Genomic DNA, 18,692 nt, shown 5'->3' with positions numbered 1-18,692 from the left:
TTCAACATCCCAGAGCCAAGCCTGGATACAGCCCACTCTATGGAGAGGTTCATAGAGGGCCACAGCCAGGGCCACCCACTGGCCCTTGTGTTGTGCTGGGTGGGACGTTCAGTGTTCCATGCCACCTGTTCAGAGATATCAACACAGCCACCCCAAGAGTCACCACCCGCCCACCTGTCTGCTCCACGCAAGTGTGGGTGCTATTCTCAGCCTGGGCTCCTGGATACCAGCCATCAACATGGGCAGAATCTGTCCCCAGGCCACCCACTTCCCCTCAGCACCTGCCTCCTGGGCTCAGTGGGAGAACAGCCTGTTCAGAGGAGCAGCAGGCATGGGCACAGCCCACAGAAAAGAACAGGGACAAGGGAAGAGAGGACCAAGGCCCTGCCTGTACCCAGCTGCCTTTCCTAGGGGCCCAGCAAAGGTCTGACCAGTGGAGGACCACAAAACCCCCATAGCCTTCATTAGGTTACCTGCTTCCCTCCTGATGCCCAACCATGCTGGCCCTTCAGGTCACCTCCTCCAAGCAGCCTTCCCTGACCCTACCCCAGACACAAAGACACTCACTTGTCCCTCCAGATGCCCTCAGCCCTTTGCATATGTCTGTTCCTGTCTGAAAAGCTCAACCTAAATGTGCAACCAGGTTATTCATTCATTTTACCAATCAGAATCCTCCATTTCCAGGTCTGTGCAATTGGAACTATTAAATAGTACTGAAAGGAGATAAGATATGTGATATTTTTTCAAACACATTATTGCTATTATTTTGGTTATTGTTATTTTTGTAATTCAAATGAGTCAATCAATGCCCAGAGTCACCTTTAAGCAGCTTCCATCCAGTCCTACCCACCTAAGTGCACACCACACATGACACAAAAGTGAGGAGGGCTGGCCCTCATACCAGTCCCTGAAGTCACTCCCGACCCCTCCTCTGCCTGGGAGCTATGTTAATGGCTTTCCTGCCTCAGCCTTGTACTGCACACAAGTTCCCAGTACCTATGAGGCCACCGCAGAAAAGATTTCTCACTTTCTTGATAGAGAATCAAGGGCGGGGACTTGATGGTTCTGGGGTGGCCGTGCTCCCAGCCCAGGGCTAGCTCCACTGCATTCCACTAGGGCCAAAGATGGAGGAGAGTGGGAAGGGTCTGGAAGAGGAGGAGGCGTTTGATCAACTTACAGGTTAAGGGTCAAGGCTGGGGGGCAGAAGAGCAAGAGCAGACCAAGAACGAACTAGGGGAATCACATGGCTACCCCAGCCTCAACAGTTGGAATGAAGGAGGCAGGAGGCAGGACGGGCTTTTCCGGGCTTCCTCCTACTAACCCTGTACCCTACTATTCTTATGCTAGTGGGGTATGGAGGGGTAAGAGAAACAGAGTGCACAGCAGGGTACTGAAGAAGAAGGCACCATCCTCCAATCCCAGCAGATGCAGGTCAGCACACAGAGGGCCCCACCTCACTGCCTTATGACTCCATACCAGAGCCCTGGGCAGGTGGTTCATAGCTTTCCAGATCTCAGTGTCCCACCTCTACAATTGGAGGAGGGACATGAGGACCAGGTGAGCAAGAAAGACCTAGCTCTGGCTTCCCAGGACTCAGGCAGGGTCCACCCCAGAGCCCCTGTCTCACCATCTCAGGAGGTCTCTGGGGCTTGGCCCACATTCTTCCTTTTAATACCTCCAGGCTCCCTCCAAAGGCTCCAGAAAAGCTGAGGCAGTGAGGACAGGGAGAGGTGGCAGAAGTCCCCTCTAGATACCACAGCTAATTCCAGTACATGCTTTCTGCCTGCTGGGGAGGGGTTCATGCCTACTGTCTTCCAGGAGAAACACGGGGAAATTTGAGTAGCCACACAGTAACCAATCCCTTTTGTTAAAAAAAAAAAAAAAAAGACAAAATCAAGGGAGCGTGCCAAAGGAAGCATGCAAAAAACACAGAAAAGAGCAGAATGGGACTAGGTCTCAGTCTGAACGCCCAGCCCCCGGTCCTGGAGGTTGGCCCTTGGCCATCCCACGCTGCAGCTCTGGAAATGTCCAGATCATCTAAAAGCTGGAAGGGATTCCTGCTGCCTACATGGAGAGGCGGTCAGGGTAGAAGGTCTGAAATGGTGCGAAGTGGAGGGGTATCCATGCTGTCACCTGGCCCCTGGCCCCCATAGGTCCTCTCAGAGCAATCCTCTCCCCTAAGGTCTCAGGCCCCACCATCTGGATTTCAAGCTGGGCCTTGACTTTTTGGCTGTTGATGGGCCAAAACCAGCCTGGACTTGGGCAGAATGGCCCAACAGGACACACACACAGGGCATGGGTACAACTGAACATCCCATACTTGCCTAAGGCATCTCAGCCACCCTAACCCTACAGAACTGAGACCACAAGCTGCTACCTCAAATTCATGTCCTTGAGTGTGAAATGGAGGCACTGTTCTCCCATTTAATCCTCAAAAATAGCAAAAGTGAGGCTCAGAGGAAATAAGTAACTTGCTCAAAGTCAAGGGCTTGAGAAGAACAGAGCTGAGATTTGAGCCTGGGTCTTCTACCTTGCCACACTATGTAAGATGCTTTGCAAAACCTTTCTCATCCTTTATGTACAGGAGCCTCACACTCCAATTCACTTGGCATTGAATACCTACTATGTGCAGTGCCAGGGTCATAGCCTCCACCCTTCAAGGCTCAACCTCCGGGAGAGAGACAGTTACCCCACTTTACAGGAAGCAAACCAAAGTGAGAGGGGTTAAGTAGCTGGTCCCAGTCCCAGGTGGAGGGAAAAAGGAACAAGCTCTGGACCATGTGGGGCTACAGGTATGCTGAGCACACTTGATTACCCAGGCCTCTCCCTCCACCATCTGCTCAGGAGTGGCAGTGCTGGCTGCAGCAGATGGAGGTGGCTTCCCCTAGTCTCCTGGAGTGCATAGCAGGCAAGGTGACTCACGAGTACAGTGGTACAAAGTTAGGACACAGGCATCAGGTTCTGTCCCACTAGCTGACCACGGCTTCCCCACAGTGATGACTCAGCTTCCCTCCCCAGGCCCTGCACACACCTGCCCTCAAGGCAGCTTTCACAGAGCCCAGGCCAGTATGGCAAAGATCAGGACCCAGGATGGTGCTCAAAATTTTCATGTAGACAAAAAGGGTAAACCTGAAGGAGGCCTGTGTGATGGCCTTGCAATCTCAGACACCTAAAGTAAAAAACATAGGATGGTCTGAAATTAAAACTTTCTAACTGGAGGCAGGTTATGGTGGGTAGTCATGTTCCAGGATAGAATCTTCCCTGGCACAAGTCAATCTTTACCTTTAGTGAGTCTGTCTATTCCCTTTTTGCATCTACTATAACATGCCTTCAGAATGTCAAATTTCCTTTTTCCAGACCACTCAGAACATAGGTATCACACCAGAGAGAAAAACCATAAATCCCTTCATTGTTATTGAATTAATTGGTGACTGTTACCTATCCTGTACCCACCTATGTAAAAGAAGTATGTGTCTATCATGTTACTTTTTATCCAATCCCAGAAGCTTCTCCATTTTGCTTTCTCCCATCTCCCTAATCTATCACCAGTGGATTCCATGCAACCCATTTACATCTTCTCTTTTGATTGTAATGCATAAAATAAGGTGCAAAACTACCATTTTCTGGAGTATTTTCTCAATCCACTGAGGGTTTGCTTCCCAGCAATTGTCAGTTTGGCTTAAATAAGTTTGTAACAGTTCTTACAGGTTTGAATGTTTCTTACGTTGACACTCAAAAAGGATCTAGGGCCTCCCTTGGCTGTGGCATCCCCCAGGCCCACCGTCCACCAACCAGGAGGGCCAGGCTTGGGGAAGACGGTGGCATTCTAGCTCAGCCAGGCCTGCTTCCAGAGTAGGCTGCTCCACTGAGTCCTCAGGGAGGAGGGCGGGAAGGACACAAATATATAAACTCCTGGCTTAGTTTAAGTTTCAGAAAAGTAATATTTGGGTCCTGGCCCAGGTTCAGCAAATGCATCCAATTAATTGTGGATCCTTTTTCTTGGTTTAGATCACAAGATTCAATTTGTATTCCTGACCATTAACATGTCTTAAATAGTCTCCCTGGCCCCAGGATCCTCCTCAACTCTTTCTTTGTGGGAGGTGGAAGCTGTAGTATCTGTGCCCAGTTCTTCCTCTATCTTGAGGCTCCCTAGGGAGTGCAAAGTTGGGCCAGCTCCTTCCAAATATGACCCCCCTACTGCCCCATCATGGATCCTTTGGGGGTTCCCCAACACATTGAAGGGCCTGCTCTGCAGGTTCATCTTCTCCTCTAGTGTGCCAGCCTCCTGGCATAACCAAGGATTCCAAGCTACCCACACATACAATGCAGACAACATGTGTGTGCCCCACAAAAGCAGCCCCCACACTTTCATTGAAAACTCCTAAGCACTCATATTTGCACTTTAATTGTCACTATCACCCTCTGATTCCCTGCATTCAGGGATGGCCAGAGGTAGCATCTGGGAAAGGCCAACTTGGGGCCAAGTCTGATGACTGAAATTCCAGGGAGAAAATCCCAGGGATTCCCTGAGCCTCAGGGCTCTCGTCTGTCAAAGGGAACCACATTCCAGTCCGGCTACTTCACACCATGAGACAAATGAAAAACCGTGGGTGTGAAGGTTCTTAGTAAATTACAGAGTGTCATGGAAATGTTAAGATTGTCCTCCCTTCCTGAACCATCTAGACCTGGCTGGACCCAGCAGGAATTCAGCTCTGCCATTATTACCTACAGGAGTCCTAGAGGTCACTGCATCGCACAGGCTGGATGGGGATCTCAACTTCCCGGTTCCCTGGTGGACATATACTCAGGAGTCCAGTCAAGGATCAACTCAAGTCTGTCAAGCCTGTGTGCCCTTCTGCTACACATCAGGCTCCATAAATGAATGAATGAATGAATGAATGATGGGAGACCCCTCACGTCTGCCCCAAGCTCCCTGCCCTTATCTGGACTCTCAAACCACAACACCACCTGGAACCATTTGCCCTCTCCCATTCAGTCAGGCTTTTGTTTGGGGGGGGGGGCACTCTGACTTCCCACCTCAGGGAGGTGATACCACTACCTCCCAGTTTAGCTTTTTCAGACTATACAGGAAAAAAGGAGGAAATGCATTGCAATTCAATTTCAAGGATCTGTCATACACAAAAACAAATGGCTCAAAACACAAAAGCCAGAATGGTACATACATGTGGGCTCTGGGGGGCTTCCCCAAGATGACCCCCACCAGGGACCAGGCACTGACCACACATTCACCTCCTCCTGGACCCTCTCCATAAATCCTGGGGCAGGAACTCCCATGCCCATTGACAGAGCATGAAATGAGGGCCCAGGGAGGGCATGGCTTGCACAGGGTCCCAAAGAGGGCAAGTGGTCACTGAGACCATATTCCTTTTCCTCCGTATTTGGGTCTGTCTTCCTCCCAGACAAACCTCCTAACTGTCTCTTCCCTTTTCACCCTTCAGTCCTTCCTCTACCCTTGCCCAGCTGCAGTGCTCACAGGCCCAGGGTTCGCACCTCATGTGCCCATCACTGAGGTAGCTATCAGAGGGCTGGAGGACATGTGAGGGGACACTTGATGCTATCTTGGAGCAGAGAAAGAGGGGAGGGAGCCACAACAGATGGGATGGGGGAAGGCAAGGCCCCTCGGAGGGGTCTCTTCCAGCCTAGGTCTCCCTGAACCAGGTCTGTCCCTACTGCCCATGTCGGGTCCAGGCTCCCCCAAGGTTCAGACACATTGGCTATAGTTCTGGGGAGAGGCTGAGCTGAGCAAAGGCTCCAAAGAAAGTAGCAGCAACCGTTGGAGAAAGTGGCCTCTAGCAAGGGCTCTCCTGTCACCCCATCCCTCTTCTGGCCCCATGGCCTCTTAAGGCACCTCAGGCCACAGGCATGTGTGGAAACCCTGACCTCTCAACAGTCCACTGCTTCCCCTAACCCTCCATCCACACATTTCCATACAGCCGTCCGCTCCCCACCCAGAGAGCGGGGCTTACAGCCACACATCCCTACCAGCTGGCATGCCCCCTCCTCCTGTGAGGACCCTCCTGCTCTGAGGAGTCTCCCCAGTTCTGACCCAGAAGCTAGGGGACCCCGTCTGGTCAATAGCCTGACCTCGAAGGGCAGAGTATACAGCGTGCTGTGGAGAAGGGCGAACTGATCTACTGATGGCCCCTCCCAGCTCTTAAGTTCTCCAAGCCCAGCAGTGTCCCCTGCTCCTCAGTGTCACCTTGAGGACCCCAAAAAGACAGTGGAGCAGGTATCCATGTAATGGGATACACACCTACCTTTCCAGTAAGGCTAGGGCACAAGCACCAACCAGCCCCTGTGACCCCAGCCCTGAAGGGGTAAACCTTGGGACAGCAGCCCTTCCCAGACCCCTGTGCCTTCCTGGACAGGGCTGCATTCTAACCTGAGTCTGAGGTTAGTCTGAGGTTCACCCACCCCTCACTCTGCCTCCTCCTGTTCCTTAGAAAGCCAGAGGCTTCCGAGGCCCAGGACTGTGAGACAATGGGTCCTCAGTGAGCACACTGGGAGATGAACAAATGGCTCAGGCCACATCTGAGGAAGAAAGGTGAACAGGCTGGGAAAATGGGGATCTGGCGGCAGAGCCTGCTGGCCCCTCTTGGTCCTCCAAGGCCTGATCTCCCTCACCTGTCTTCAGATTCAGGCTCATCCCACCCCATCCCCCTCACACACATTCCAGCCACCCTGAACAGGCTTCCAGAAACATCACTCCCCACTCCACAACCTGCCTCCTTTGCCCTTGAAACCCAGATCAGGGGCCACATCCCCTGGGAAGCCTTCCTTGACTGCCCAGGGTGGATGGGAAGCTCTTCAGGGCCCTAGTGCCCTTGCCCTAATGTTCCCCCAGTGCTGTGCTGGGCACTTTGTAGGGGCTGGGAGCTCCTTGGGAGCAGGGGCAGGTTCTCTTCTCAGTGCCCTCAGTGCCTCAGCATCTTGGCCCACAGTGTATGGGTCATAAGACAGAGAATGACATTGGCAGTGAATAAGGTCATCACAGCCACTGGAGATAATTCAGTGTATGAAGTTGAAGCTCCTGGAACAAGGAGCCAGCAAGAATGTCCACCCAAAGGTGCCCCGGGAGCTCCATCCAGAATGGTGGCCTGCAGGGACCAAGAAGGCCTAGGACCCCAGCCCAGCAGGCCAGTGGTGAGTCCCTCCTCCAGTCCTGTGGTAACTGCAGCTTGTAGCTACCCCCTCACTCCCTCAGCTCCAGATACACTGCTTGCTGCTCGCTGCTCCATGATTTTGAACTGCAGAGGTGGAGATATCTGCAGCTTGCTGGCCTTCCATGGGGCAGAAATAGCAGTGGGACCCGGCCCTTCGCCCCAGGCGTGGGTACAGCACAGGGGGCACCAATGCCCACTTCCAGGGGCAGCACGGAAAGTTCTCAGTGCCCACAGACCACTGCCCACCATCAGGCTCCACTCCCACCCTTCCCCATGCTGTGGTCCCCATCCCACCCCAGGTGAAGTCCTGGAAGCAGGGAGAAGAGGCCTGGCAAAGAGTGGAGATGGGTGTGAGGGCAACAGCTCACTGGCCCCTAAACAGTGAGGTCTCGGGTCCAGCTGACCCCCAGGTCAGCGACCTCCAGCACCTGTGTCACCTAAAAAATTTCTCAAGTGGGAAGAGCACCCCTGCAGAGGGTCCAGGCATATGGCCTAAAGCCAGGCAGGACTCCCCAGAAGGGCCCCAGTCCATTTCCGGGAACCCCGTTTCTGGCCCAAACATCACAACCCCTGGCTCAGGCAAGCACCACCACAGCTCTGAGCCATTCTTCTGCAGGAGAAGGTGCTGTGCAGTGAGGCCCAGGTCCCTCCGAATGGCCTGTAGTGGGATGGGATGTGCCCCTCCATCTGACTCCAAGACCTGAGCTCCCACTGCTGCCTCCCCTGCTCTCTGAAGGCTGAAATCCTACAGCCACTGCTCCCTCCCCCTGAACCCTGAAACCCAATGAGCTTCCTGGGCCTCTGTCAGCCATCAGCCTGTGTTCTCCCCTCCCTGAAGAACCCATACATCTGTGCAACAAGTATACACTGAATACCTGTGTGCCAAGCTGGGGACACCAGAGCAACTACAGGAGGCAGGACCCAATTTCATGGAGCAGCTATTCTAGGGACCTTGCCCCAGAATATCATGGGCCTTCCTGCAGCCTGGACCCAGGAGAGCTGCCTCCCCACCCACATGGCCAGTCCAGAGGGTGGGCAGCAAGCTCCCAGAGCAGTAGGTTCCAGACTTTCAGACTCCACACCTGGAAAAGTAAAGTCTTCCCCATATGTGTGTACGTCTATGTGGTGTGATCAGCAGCAGGACTATTTCCTCCCCAAGAACATTAAGAAACAGCTAGTATTACCATCATTCATCAAAGAAACACTTAAACAAAAATAGATATGTCATAATAAAGGGTGTTCTTTCATAATGAATAGTGGGTGGGGATCCAGGGGGAGACTGGGGTCCCAAATCTCATTTAATAGGAAAGGGAGAGGTCTTAGGGATGAAAATCTGTCCAGTGCTCCCCCCACCCCCCAACTAAGAGATAGCCTTCCTGGTCAGGAGGGCCTCACTCATCTTATTTGCAAGTCCCCCAGACAACCCAGACAGCTGACCAGGACAGCCCAAATCACACCACTGTTCTGGGCCTCTGTTTCTTCGTCTACTGAACGGGAATCCTAATGACCTCACCAGGCTGCTGTAAGGATGAGAATATTTACCAAGCACCTGGCACTCAGCTACATAATAAACCAGGGCTATTACTATTAAGTTAATATTTAACAAAGGGTTCCCTTGGGGCAGTAACCTGCCCTTCTCTTTTCAAGTCCCCAGCCTTGGCATGGAGCCAGCTTCCCTGCTCAGTCCAGAGAACCATGTGGCCTCTTTGGGAGGCAACACCTCTTTGGGGAGGGCACAAGGAACCTTGGGTTCCAGCCAGTTCCCATGAGGTGTGCCCCTCCCACAGACAACAGCTCCTTTAGGGAACCAGGACCCTGCCCTTTGCTCTTGTCCATTTAATCTGCACAACATTTAATCTGTGGTACACATCACCTAGTTCAGATAAGGAGACTGAGGCTCAGTGAAGTAAATGTGACTTTACTCGTAATTGATGGTGAGGGATCCAAACCTACAGGTCCAGAGCCCAAGTGGTTTTTCCCATACTGCAGTGATGCTTGATGTGAAAGTCTTACAAGTGGCCTGCTCAGACTAGGCCATATTTGCTGCCTTTCTCCTCTTTTAGCAGCCCTCTCACTTCCCCATCCTATATCCTGGGCGGGAGTCCTTGCCCTCCAAGGCTGCCCACACCTGCCCTCTGATGGCTGGTTTTAACACTAGTGTCCTTTTCTTTGCACCTTTAATCCCAAAAGGAGACTTACCAAACACAATAGAGAAACATAATATACCAGGGTGACATCCCATAGGAAACCTTTCACCCCCAGGTGAAAGATGTCTTGTAACCTGGAGACAAGAAGCTTCCACTCAGCTTCTCCCTACCAATCTCCTGTGTGAGAACCCATATCCACATACATACTGAGTCCTCAGCACCTGCACTGGGGATGCTCAGGAAAAGCTGAGCCTATCCATCACATTCTGCTGAGGAAAAGCTAAAGGCCACCACTCCCTGCTTCACTGCCCTTATAATAATTACCTGCCACCACAGATGCATGTTCTTTATTGTCTCTTCAGCTAGAATGTCAGCTCCCTGAATGTGAGTCTTGGTTTTGTTTGGCCTGTGCCCCTGTCCCTAGAACAGTGTCCACCACCTAGAGGTGCTCAACATTTGTTTCACGAATAAATGAATGACTGAGCATCCTCATCCCTTTGCCAAGAGCCAAAGCAGAACCCAGAGAGGGAAAACTGACCCAGACCTACAGTTATATGCAGGCAAATCAAGATCACCCCGAGCTGTCTGATTCACTCCCCACTGCAAGCCACCCCTCTACATCACACACACACACACACACCTCCTGGGACTAGGGCAACATCATAATCCCTGATCAGCCAAGGGCTCAGCAGGGATTAGTTGTCTATCGAGGCCTGTAACAGGCTGCAGCTTGCATTCAATCACACTGTTCTGCCCCAGAGCTGGTATTTAATGAGCACTTGTCCAAGGCTTTACTCCACAACATGTGAAGAGGAACCATTATTATTCCCATCTTATACATAAGGCAACTGGGCTGAGGACGGTCCTGCAACTTGCCCAAGGTCCTGACTAGCAGGGAGCCCAGGACAGCCTACCTGCCATGCCCACACATGCACTCCCTCTTCACCTTTGGTAAGACAGAGGCCTACCACCAAGAGTAGGACCCAGGAATTCCAGAACCTCATGAAAAAAGAACCATGTGAGGAGGGAGGGGCAGTGCATTCTCCTCACATTGTCCAACTCACACAGCTTGTACAGCATGAGCTGGACTGAGATGGCAGAGTCCAGGGCATGGCCTGGCCAGATGCCAGAGGATGAAGGTGAGAAGGGGCTCTGGTGGGGTTAGAATGCACAAGCGTTCAAGCCTCAGCTTCTCTGAGAACCCGCAGGGTACACAAATACCCTTGGATTCAAAACTTGATCAAAATGGCCCGAATCTACTGCCCACCCACCATTCACCACACCCCTTCCCTTCAGTTGTACAGGCAGCTTTACAATTCTCACACCCACACTATACCTTGGTCCGTACTGACCCTCCAGAAACACCTTACTCCACACCCCACGCAGCCCAATGTGCTCACCTATTTGCAGGCCCCTGAGCAAAACAGCCTTAGCCTCACTTTAAGCCCTGCCATGAACCAGCAGACTCAACCCATACAGGGCCCATGGGCCTCAGGGAAGACTGGAGGCCAGGCTGCCCATTTCCCACATCCACGTTCCTTAGCCAGATGTCCACCAAGCCCCTGTAAACACCCCACCTAGAGATGATGCCCAGCTCCGATGCCTTCTTTCCTCCAGCAAAATGGAACCATGTATATCAACAGCTCGAGCTCAGAGAGAAGCTGATCTGAGTTTCAAGAGGTGCAGAAAAGCTTGTAAAACTCAAAGGAGAGAGACACAGACCAGGAACATAAAGAGAGAGAAAGCAAGGAAAAGGAGGGCTGGGGCACCGATGAGTGAGTGGAGCAGGAGAGCAGGAAATTCCTCAGATGCTCAAGGGCAGAGAGATGGATGCCAAGGGGAAACAGAAATGGAGAATATAAGTAAGGAGGAGAACCTTTGGACTAGGGCATGGGAAAGGGGGATGGGGGGTGGGAGGAGGAGACCTGGGTGGGCTTGCTGCTCCCAGGGCCTGCTCTTTGGTGTAAGGAGGCTACTCTTGAGGCTGGTGTGAGAATAAGCATAGATTGTAAAGGCCTGACTCCTACTGAGGGACCAAAATGGATGCTGCAGGAGAAGCCCTTGATCACCAGATAAGCATGGTGCCACCCTGGTCATGTGTCACACTTCTATAAATAACTGCCATTGCACCTTTCCTCCAGGAAGCATATGCTCCCACATTCCAGGGTTTTCTGTCCACTGACAGCCCTAGGCCCTGTCCCTCTCAGAGGGGCCTCCCCACCAGACAAAGAGTACACACGCTCACCCACTCGCCCCCACAGGGCCTTCTCCTTCACCATCAGCCCAGACCCTCAGCTCAAGGCCAGCCTCCCTCGTGCACGGTCTATGAGGACTTCTGGGCAGTGGACCTTAGTGGGGAGCAAGCCAGATTCCACCCCCACTCCAGCTGTCCCTTCTCCCCAACCATCTCCTCCCCCAAGGGGCCAAGCCAGACAATCTCTAATCCTCTGTCATTTGACCCAGCTCCACCCTAAATTAGCTCTGCCCAACCACCCTACCAGGCCCAAAAATGGACAGTGTCATTTATAGAGGGTCCAAGAAGCCAAACACAATGGGAAGATGACCTCATGGTGCCAGGGGCCTGAGCTCCAGGCATGCATTCTGCACCCCAGGGGGCAACTGGGAGCTGGAAGGTGAGCAGCAGTGGTGCCATGCTGGCAGACCCTGGTGACCCTTCCCATATATTCTCATGTTCTCCCCACACCAGGCCCAGAGGCCACAGGACCTTACAACCATAGCTCCACGCCAACCAGAGCCATGCACACCTTGCTCCCCACTGTTCCTGGGTTCAGCCAAGGATCAGGCACAGGACACATGTCCAGTCACGATTTGCTAAACAAGGGAAGGCAAAGGAGCAGACAGCACAAACCAGCCCACCCACAGATCAGTGTAAGAGCTCCCAAGCCAAGCCTCCAAACACCCTTATTTGTTCATCAACAGTCACTCAGCACCTGCAGGGACCAAATGAATGCCCTGTCCCTCAGGAAGCACCCAGAGCAGTGGTAGATATAGGCTGGTCGATGGGTTGCCAAGCCAGGACCTATGGAGAGACACTCGGAGCTGAGGGACAGGAGAGCCGGCTCCACAGGCACCACAGAGCAAGCTTTCCTTGACCACACTGTCACCCTCCGAGTCCTGACAGTCTGAGCTACTGTTTGGTCCTGCTCAGAAAGTGTCCTCCTGTAGCAACTGGACAACTGGAATCACCACATTGCTCACTGATTTGACAGGTGGGTCAAGGACAGGGGTGCCTGTGAGACCACTTGACAATGTGGGTTCAGTGTGGTTTTGTCACTATCAGAAGGTGCTAGGAGGCAGCCAGGTCATGGCACTCAGGCTGTGACAGACTCTGAGCTGCAGGAGGGAGAGGGGAACGGTCCTGGAGGGTTGACACATCAGACTTCCTGGAAAGGGGTACCCAGCTGGGCTAACAAGGGAGAGGACAGAAGAAAGGGTACTTTCTGAGACTTAGCCAGGAAGCCTGTTGTGCTGCTCTGGCTTTTGATGAGGGACAATATCCTAACCATTGCCCACCAGTAGCATTAAGCTGCTCCAGTCCCAGCTCAGGTAGGGCCAGCAGTCGTGGAAGATCAGCATCCATAGCTGACCAGCTGTCAGCCAACTAACTGCCTGTGGCCACAAACTGGGTTAAAGAGAGAGGGGTGGCAGCTCGGAGGGGCCAGTGATGATATTACAGTTTATATGAAGGGAACACTTCATATAAGCCTACTGCCCCTGAATTACTGAAAGATGCCTCTGCAGTGACAAGGCAACCAGGGCAAAGGGGACACAGCAAGAGCAAAGGGGGGCCAAGAAGGAATAGGACTTCAGTGGAGTGGGGGCAGGGAACTTGGTTTCAGTTCTCTGCTTCCCATTCATCTTCCTGGCCCCTTAGCAGCAGGAAGCAGGTTTAGGCCCAGAGCAGCCCCTCCAGGCAAGGAGATGGATTATCCAGTCACAAAAAGGGAATGGAGTTGGGAGGGGTGGGGACGGAAAGGCAGCAGCATCTGCCCTCCTTAACCGAGGAGGCTGAAGCCTTCCCAGCACCCACTGACAATCTATAGGGCCCTAATCCGGCCTCCAAACCTGGGGCGGAAAGGTGGCAGGGAGGGCAGCTGGGACAGACCAGATCTGCAGCTTGGCTGAGGGCCCTCACCTCCACCCACTGCCATTCACCTCCTCAGCCCAGGACCACCAGGATGAGCAGCTGGACTGTGAGGGAGGCAAGGGGAAGCTCTAGCCCGTGCACCTCCTCCATCACGTGGCTGCATCCTGAGGGAGCCCCCAGGTCCCAGCTGTGCAAAAGTCATTGTTTATAAACAGCCACAAGCCTTGCAAGGGAAGGCCGGCGGTCCCCGGGTTCCCACTGGTCCGCGCATCTCGCGGGCGCGGGGCAGAACCCAAGGTGGGGAGGACAGGGGCCACCCCGGCAGGGAGCACATATTCTGCAATCTCAGATTTCAGAGTCCGAGTGGGCAGGGGAAGTGGCGCCAGCAGCTGGCACAATACAATGCAATAAGCCAGAGGTGGCTGGGAGCAGAAGGCCGAGCCTGCAGGACCTCCGCCCCGAGTCCTACATTTCCTAAACACCGCAGAAGGCCGGGCTCCAGGCCCGGCCCGTAGCCAGTAGTTCCCGACTCTAGGGCTCAGGTTTCCCGCGGTGCCCTCCTCGACCCTGAGGGCCGCCGCCCTCCTACGGGTCGGTCGGCTCCCGACCCCGGCTGTGAGCCCCAAAAGCCCCTTCCCCGCCTCAGGAAATGCAAAGCCCCCAAGGGGTGCGCAGCCTTGCATTCCCCAGAGCTTCCAGGCCGCGGGCACCCTCAGAAAAGGAAACCCAATCCTCCGGCGGCCAGCGGGGACACAAGGCGGGAGTGGGAGGAGGGCCGACAGAGACCAGCAGCTAGCGCGCGGGCCCCTAGGCCGAGGGGCACCCTCGGGATTCCCTCTGCACTGCTACTCAGAAAACCAGGGCGGAGGGCCCTCCCCCTGCGCTGTCCGCCTACAGGACCCGTGGGGGCCTGAACCGCCGGGGGCGCCACTTCGTCCCAATTCTCTCGGCCCTCGGCCTCCAGGGCGGAGTTAGCCTGGACCTCAAGCTCCGGAGATCAGCGTGGGCCGCCGCTTCTCCGCAGACCTGCGGGGAAAATACAAAGTAGTCCCGGAGGGTAGATGGAAAGGGAGACAGCTGCGCTCTCTCCAGCACGCCGTGGGGGGTGGGGAAAAGAGATGACGCGGATCGGAGAAGGAGACCAGAGCTCCGGGAAGCGCAGCCCGTGTAGCCACGAAGGCCTTCAGCAGCGGTCGTCCGGAGGTTACAGCGCCCGACCCCTGGTGAGGACCAGCCCCTCGGAAGGGATGGAGGCAGGAACCGTGCGGCTGCCGGGTCTCTGCTCGCTCACCTTCTCCTGCGCGCGGGTGAGCTTCTTCTGCACGTTGCTGGCAATCTTCCCCGCCGTCACCCCCTTACTGCCCATCTCTGCCATCGCGCCTAGGACCTCGCCCGGTGTCGGGCACCGAGCTCCCAGCTCGGGCCACCGGCTCCGGGGGTCGGGTCCGGCTCCAAGCCGCGCGCTGAATACCCGAGCCGACTGGCGGAGGGGGAGCCTGCGCCCGTGAGCCAGCACGCGAGCAAGGCGGGGACCGAGGGAGGGAAGATGGGACGGAGGTGGGGACAGGAGAGGAGAGGAGGGGCCGAACCTGCGGGGGCGGTCAGCGGCCCCAGCCAACCCGGCGCGACTAGACACTGCCTTTTAAAGGGCCTCTCACGCGCGGGAACCACTCAGCCTGACCAGAGCGAGCGGCGCGCATGTGCGCTGGGCTTCCCGGAGCGAGACTCCCAGGACGAGGACTACTATGACAGTCGTGGGTCCCGCGCCGCCGCGGGCCCGGTTCTCTCCATTAGTCACCTCCCGCAGCCCAGGAAAGGAGGCCAGATGCCGTAGCAGGGTGCCTTCAAAAAGCAGACATAACGTGCGGTATTGGTGCGTGCCCCTGGAATCCAGGAGCCCCGTCTCCTTCCCGGGTTTCTGTGGCCCCGCGCTCCACTCTCGGCCTCCTCCGGGCCTGCAGACTCAGCGGTCTCTACCTGGGTTCTCTCATGCCTCCCGGACATGTTCACGTCTGTGTCCCAGGAGCGTAGTCCCACGCCAACCAGGCGCTCAGTCTTCCAGTTTGCCAAGAGTTATTTTATTATAATAATAACCTAACGTTAGTGAGCGCTCACTGTGGGCTTGCACTCTCCTAGGTGCTTCCCAGACAGGTGTTACCTCGTCCAGTCTCCATAACAGCCCTATGAGTTAGGTGCTATCATTAAAATGCATTTTAATGTAATAAATGTGTTATTCTTATATTACAAATGAAGCACAGAGAGTCCAGGAACCAGCTCTTAACTCTCAGGTTTTCAACCACTACACCCTAGGGGGCTCCTATTGCTTGCTGGAAGAAAAATGATTAATGATCAGTACTCAAAGAGAAGATACGGTTACTGCTAACCAGCTTTGCCAAAAGACCAATGACAATTATTCAACATGAATAAATACAGGGTGGGGCAAAAGTAGGTTTGCAGTTGTGACTACGTGAAACATAGTTTATTCTTGTATTATTTATTAATTATTGCATTATTTTCCATATGAACAACTGTAAACCTACTTTTGCCCCACCCTGTATGTATCCCCCCCCCCCCAAACCATGTCAGGGCTGTGAAGGATGCTGCAGCTCTTTGCCTCGGTAGATGTTTCCTCAGGGACTATGGGCTGAGTTGAATGGAGAGAGGTGTCCTGGAGGCCCGGCTGAGAATGACAAGACCCAGACATGTCCAGTGTGTGGACAGGAGCCAGGGGTCCCTAGGAGCAGGAAGGACCCTTGTAGACCATAAGCCAAGCCTCCTTATACAAGCAGAGAAACAGGCTCAAGAATAAGAGATTCAGCCTGGGTTCCACAACCATTCTCTCTTCCCTCTGCCTGTGGGCCCCCTGTAGTCTCTCTGGATACTCCCGGTTCCTGCCATTACTGCTCAGCACCTATAAGTGGGAATCTTGATCAGCCCTCCCTCCTGGCCAATTATTCCTATTTTACAGAAAGATAGACTGAAGCTCTGCAGCGGCTTAAGGTCACATCAGATAATCAGAGATTCAGACCCAGGCCCTCCTGCACTAAGCCCTCAGTCAATACACCGAACTGCTTCCCAGAAAAAGCACCAAGCACACCTGAATGAAAAGTGTTTTGTCAAAATTATTATTATAAGCTCATACCTGACATGTGAGTCACAAAAACAAAACCTAAATAGTGCAGCCTCAGTTTCAAGGGAGCTTTCTCCTAAAAGCTCAATATGCTCTCACCTCTAGTCTCTCTCCTCATTTTATATTTGTCATTTTTCTAACCACTCTCAAAGAGCAATTTCTTCCAGCACTCCTCTGAGGAAAGGAGGGAATGATCAGAAGTCAAATCCTATTACAGTCAGCCCCAGGAACAGTGGGAGAGTCTGCTCTGCTGCTGCTCTTTGGTATTTTGAAATATCAGTTGACAATAATGGAACCAACTTCTATGGTTTTCAGCAGGATAGGGTCAGCTAGATGGCACAATGACAAGAGGGGCCATTAGAGGATCACTTTAAAGAACAACTACAGAGATTATGTAGCAACATAAAAATAATGCTTATGGTATACTTACGAGTGAAAGAAGATAAATTGTCTACATTATCCTTGCAACCACATAAAAATAAATATAAATGCTCATGACCAAAGACTCAAAAGAACTATGTACAAAGGAAATAGATGTGCTAAGGTTAAGCCATTATGGCTGATTTTTTTCTCTTAATTTCCTAAATATTCTGTAATATTCTCTAATGCCTTCATAAGTAAAACCAAATATAGCTCTATTGTTAAGAAGGTAATTCTTTATTTGATCTCTAAATTGGAAAGACTTTTCCAAGCACAAAAGCATTGGAAGATATATTGAAATCAAAAATTCTAGCTTAGTGTTATGTAAAAATTAAAATTTTTAAAGTTCAAAAAATACCATCAATACATAGGGTGAAAGTTTGGAAGGAAATGCTCCAAAAATGTCAAAATGTCAATATAAGTCCAAGGGTAGGAATGTAGGAGATTTTTACTTTCTTCTGTGTGATTTTCTATAATGTTCATTTTTTTTATTAGGGGATTTTAAAAAAAGATTTTATTTATTTAACTTTCGAGAGAGGGGAAGGGAAGGAGAAAGACAGGGAGAGAAACATCAATGTGTGGTTACCTCTCATGCACCCCCACTGAGGACCAGGCCCACAACCCAGGAATGTGCCCTGACTGGGAATCGAACTGGCAACCCTTTGGTTTGTAGGCCCGTGCTCAATCCACTGAGCTAACCAGTCAGGGGTGTTTATTTATTTATTTTTATTTTTACCATTGTAGCCCATTGTCTTTACTATTGGGGTAAAAAAAAACAAAACAGCTATTTCCATTTTGGAAAGAAATTTGGCATAAAAAATTGAAGTGTAAAAAACTAGGAAAATACTTTTAAAAATAAAATAGAACTCTTACAATTCATTAGGAAAACATTAAGATTCCACTTTTACAAATGGATGAGTGTATGCTACAAATGGACAGTTCTCAAAATTGGAAATGCAAATGGTCAATAAATAGGTTTTTAAAATTCAGTTTTACTGGAGGGAAAGAAGTTAAATCAGTGAGATACCATTCCTGACCCCACTTTCATCAAATTAGCAAAATCACTTTTTAAATTACGTTACTTAAAACCAGAGACAGACACTCTCACATACTGCTTTTGAGACTGTAACTGATAATTTCTGAAAAGCAATTTTGCAATATGTGTTAAGAATCGTCAAAATATCTATTCTTCAGCCCTAGAATCTTAAGTCTATGACAAAATTCAAAATTTTAGCAAAGCTTTAATAACACAGATGTTCATCAGATTTATTATAATTGTAAAAAATTGAAAGCATGTGAGTGTGAACTGTTGTCATTCATGCTTGCTCACTCCCTCAGCCTGCAAACATTTCTGAGCATGAAGTACCAGCCCTAGGCTCATTGCAGAAACAGCAGTGGGTTCAATGAAGTCCCTTCCAGGGATACATCCCTATGTAGGGAGGGACTGGAGGCTCTTTGAAGGGGTGATGTTGAAGACCTGAAGTCAGCATTGACAGAACAGGGAGGGAGTCTGGTGCCTAACAGATCCCTTAAATGTTGAGACCAGAAGAAATGACAGACAAGCAAATATTCAGTGCATTACTGGCCTCCCTTTTCTTCTGCCTCTTCAGCAGTCCAGCCTCTGATCCCTGCATGCCTCCAGCTCTCCACAGCAGATACCACTGGGCCCATCTGTCCAGCCCACCCCCAGACACCTGCAAAAG

General features: G+C 52.0%; 1 protein-coding gene across 15 annotated transcripts in view; it reads right to left on the bottom strand.

Moving 5' to 3' along the window:
* Positions 1–15,068, bottom strand: part of BIN1 (bridging integrator 1) — a 56,092-nt gene extending 41,024 nt beyond the window's left edge. For 2 of the 15 annotated variants that reach the window (XM_045203043.3, XM_024569631.4), the window contains exon 1: positions 14,731–15,057. In XM_045203043.3, the coding sequence (XP_045058978.1) occupies positions 14,731–14,814 (84 nt within the window). In that variant the 5' untranslated portion in view covers positions 14,815–15,057. Of the gene's footprint in view, positions 1–14,730 lie in introns of all 15 variants that reach the window. The other 13 variants (XM_045203046.3, XM_045203045.3, XM_045203035.3 and 10 more) reach the window with 12 other exon arrangements.
* Positions 15,069–18,692: the final 3,624 nt, after the last annotated feature.

The sequence above is a fragment of the Desmodus rotundus genome, chromosome 2 (assembly GCF_022682495.2).
Source record: "Desmodus rotundus isolate HL8 chromosome 2, HLdesRot8A.1, whole genome shotgun sequence".
Lineage (NCBI taxonomy): Eukaryota > Metazoa > Chordata > Mammalia > Chiroptera > Phyllostomidae > Desmodus > Desmodus rotundus.
Note: the sequence above shows the minus strand (reverse complement) of the source record. Positions and strands in the feature narration are given on the sequence as shown.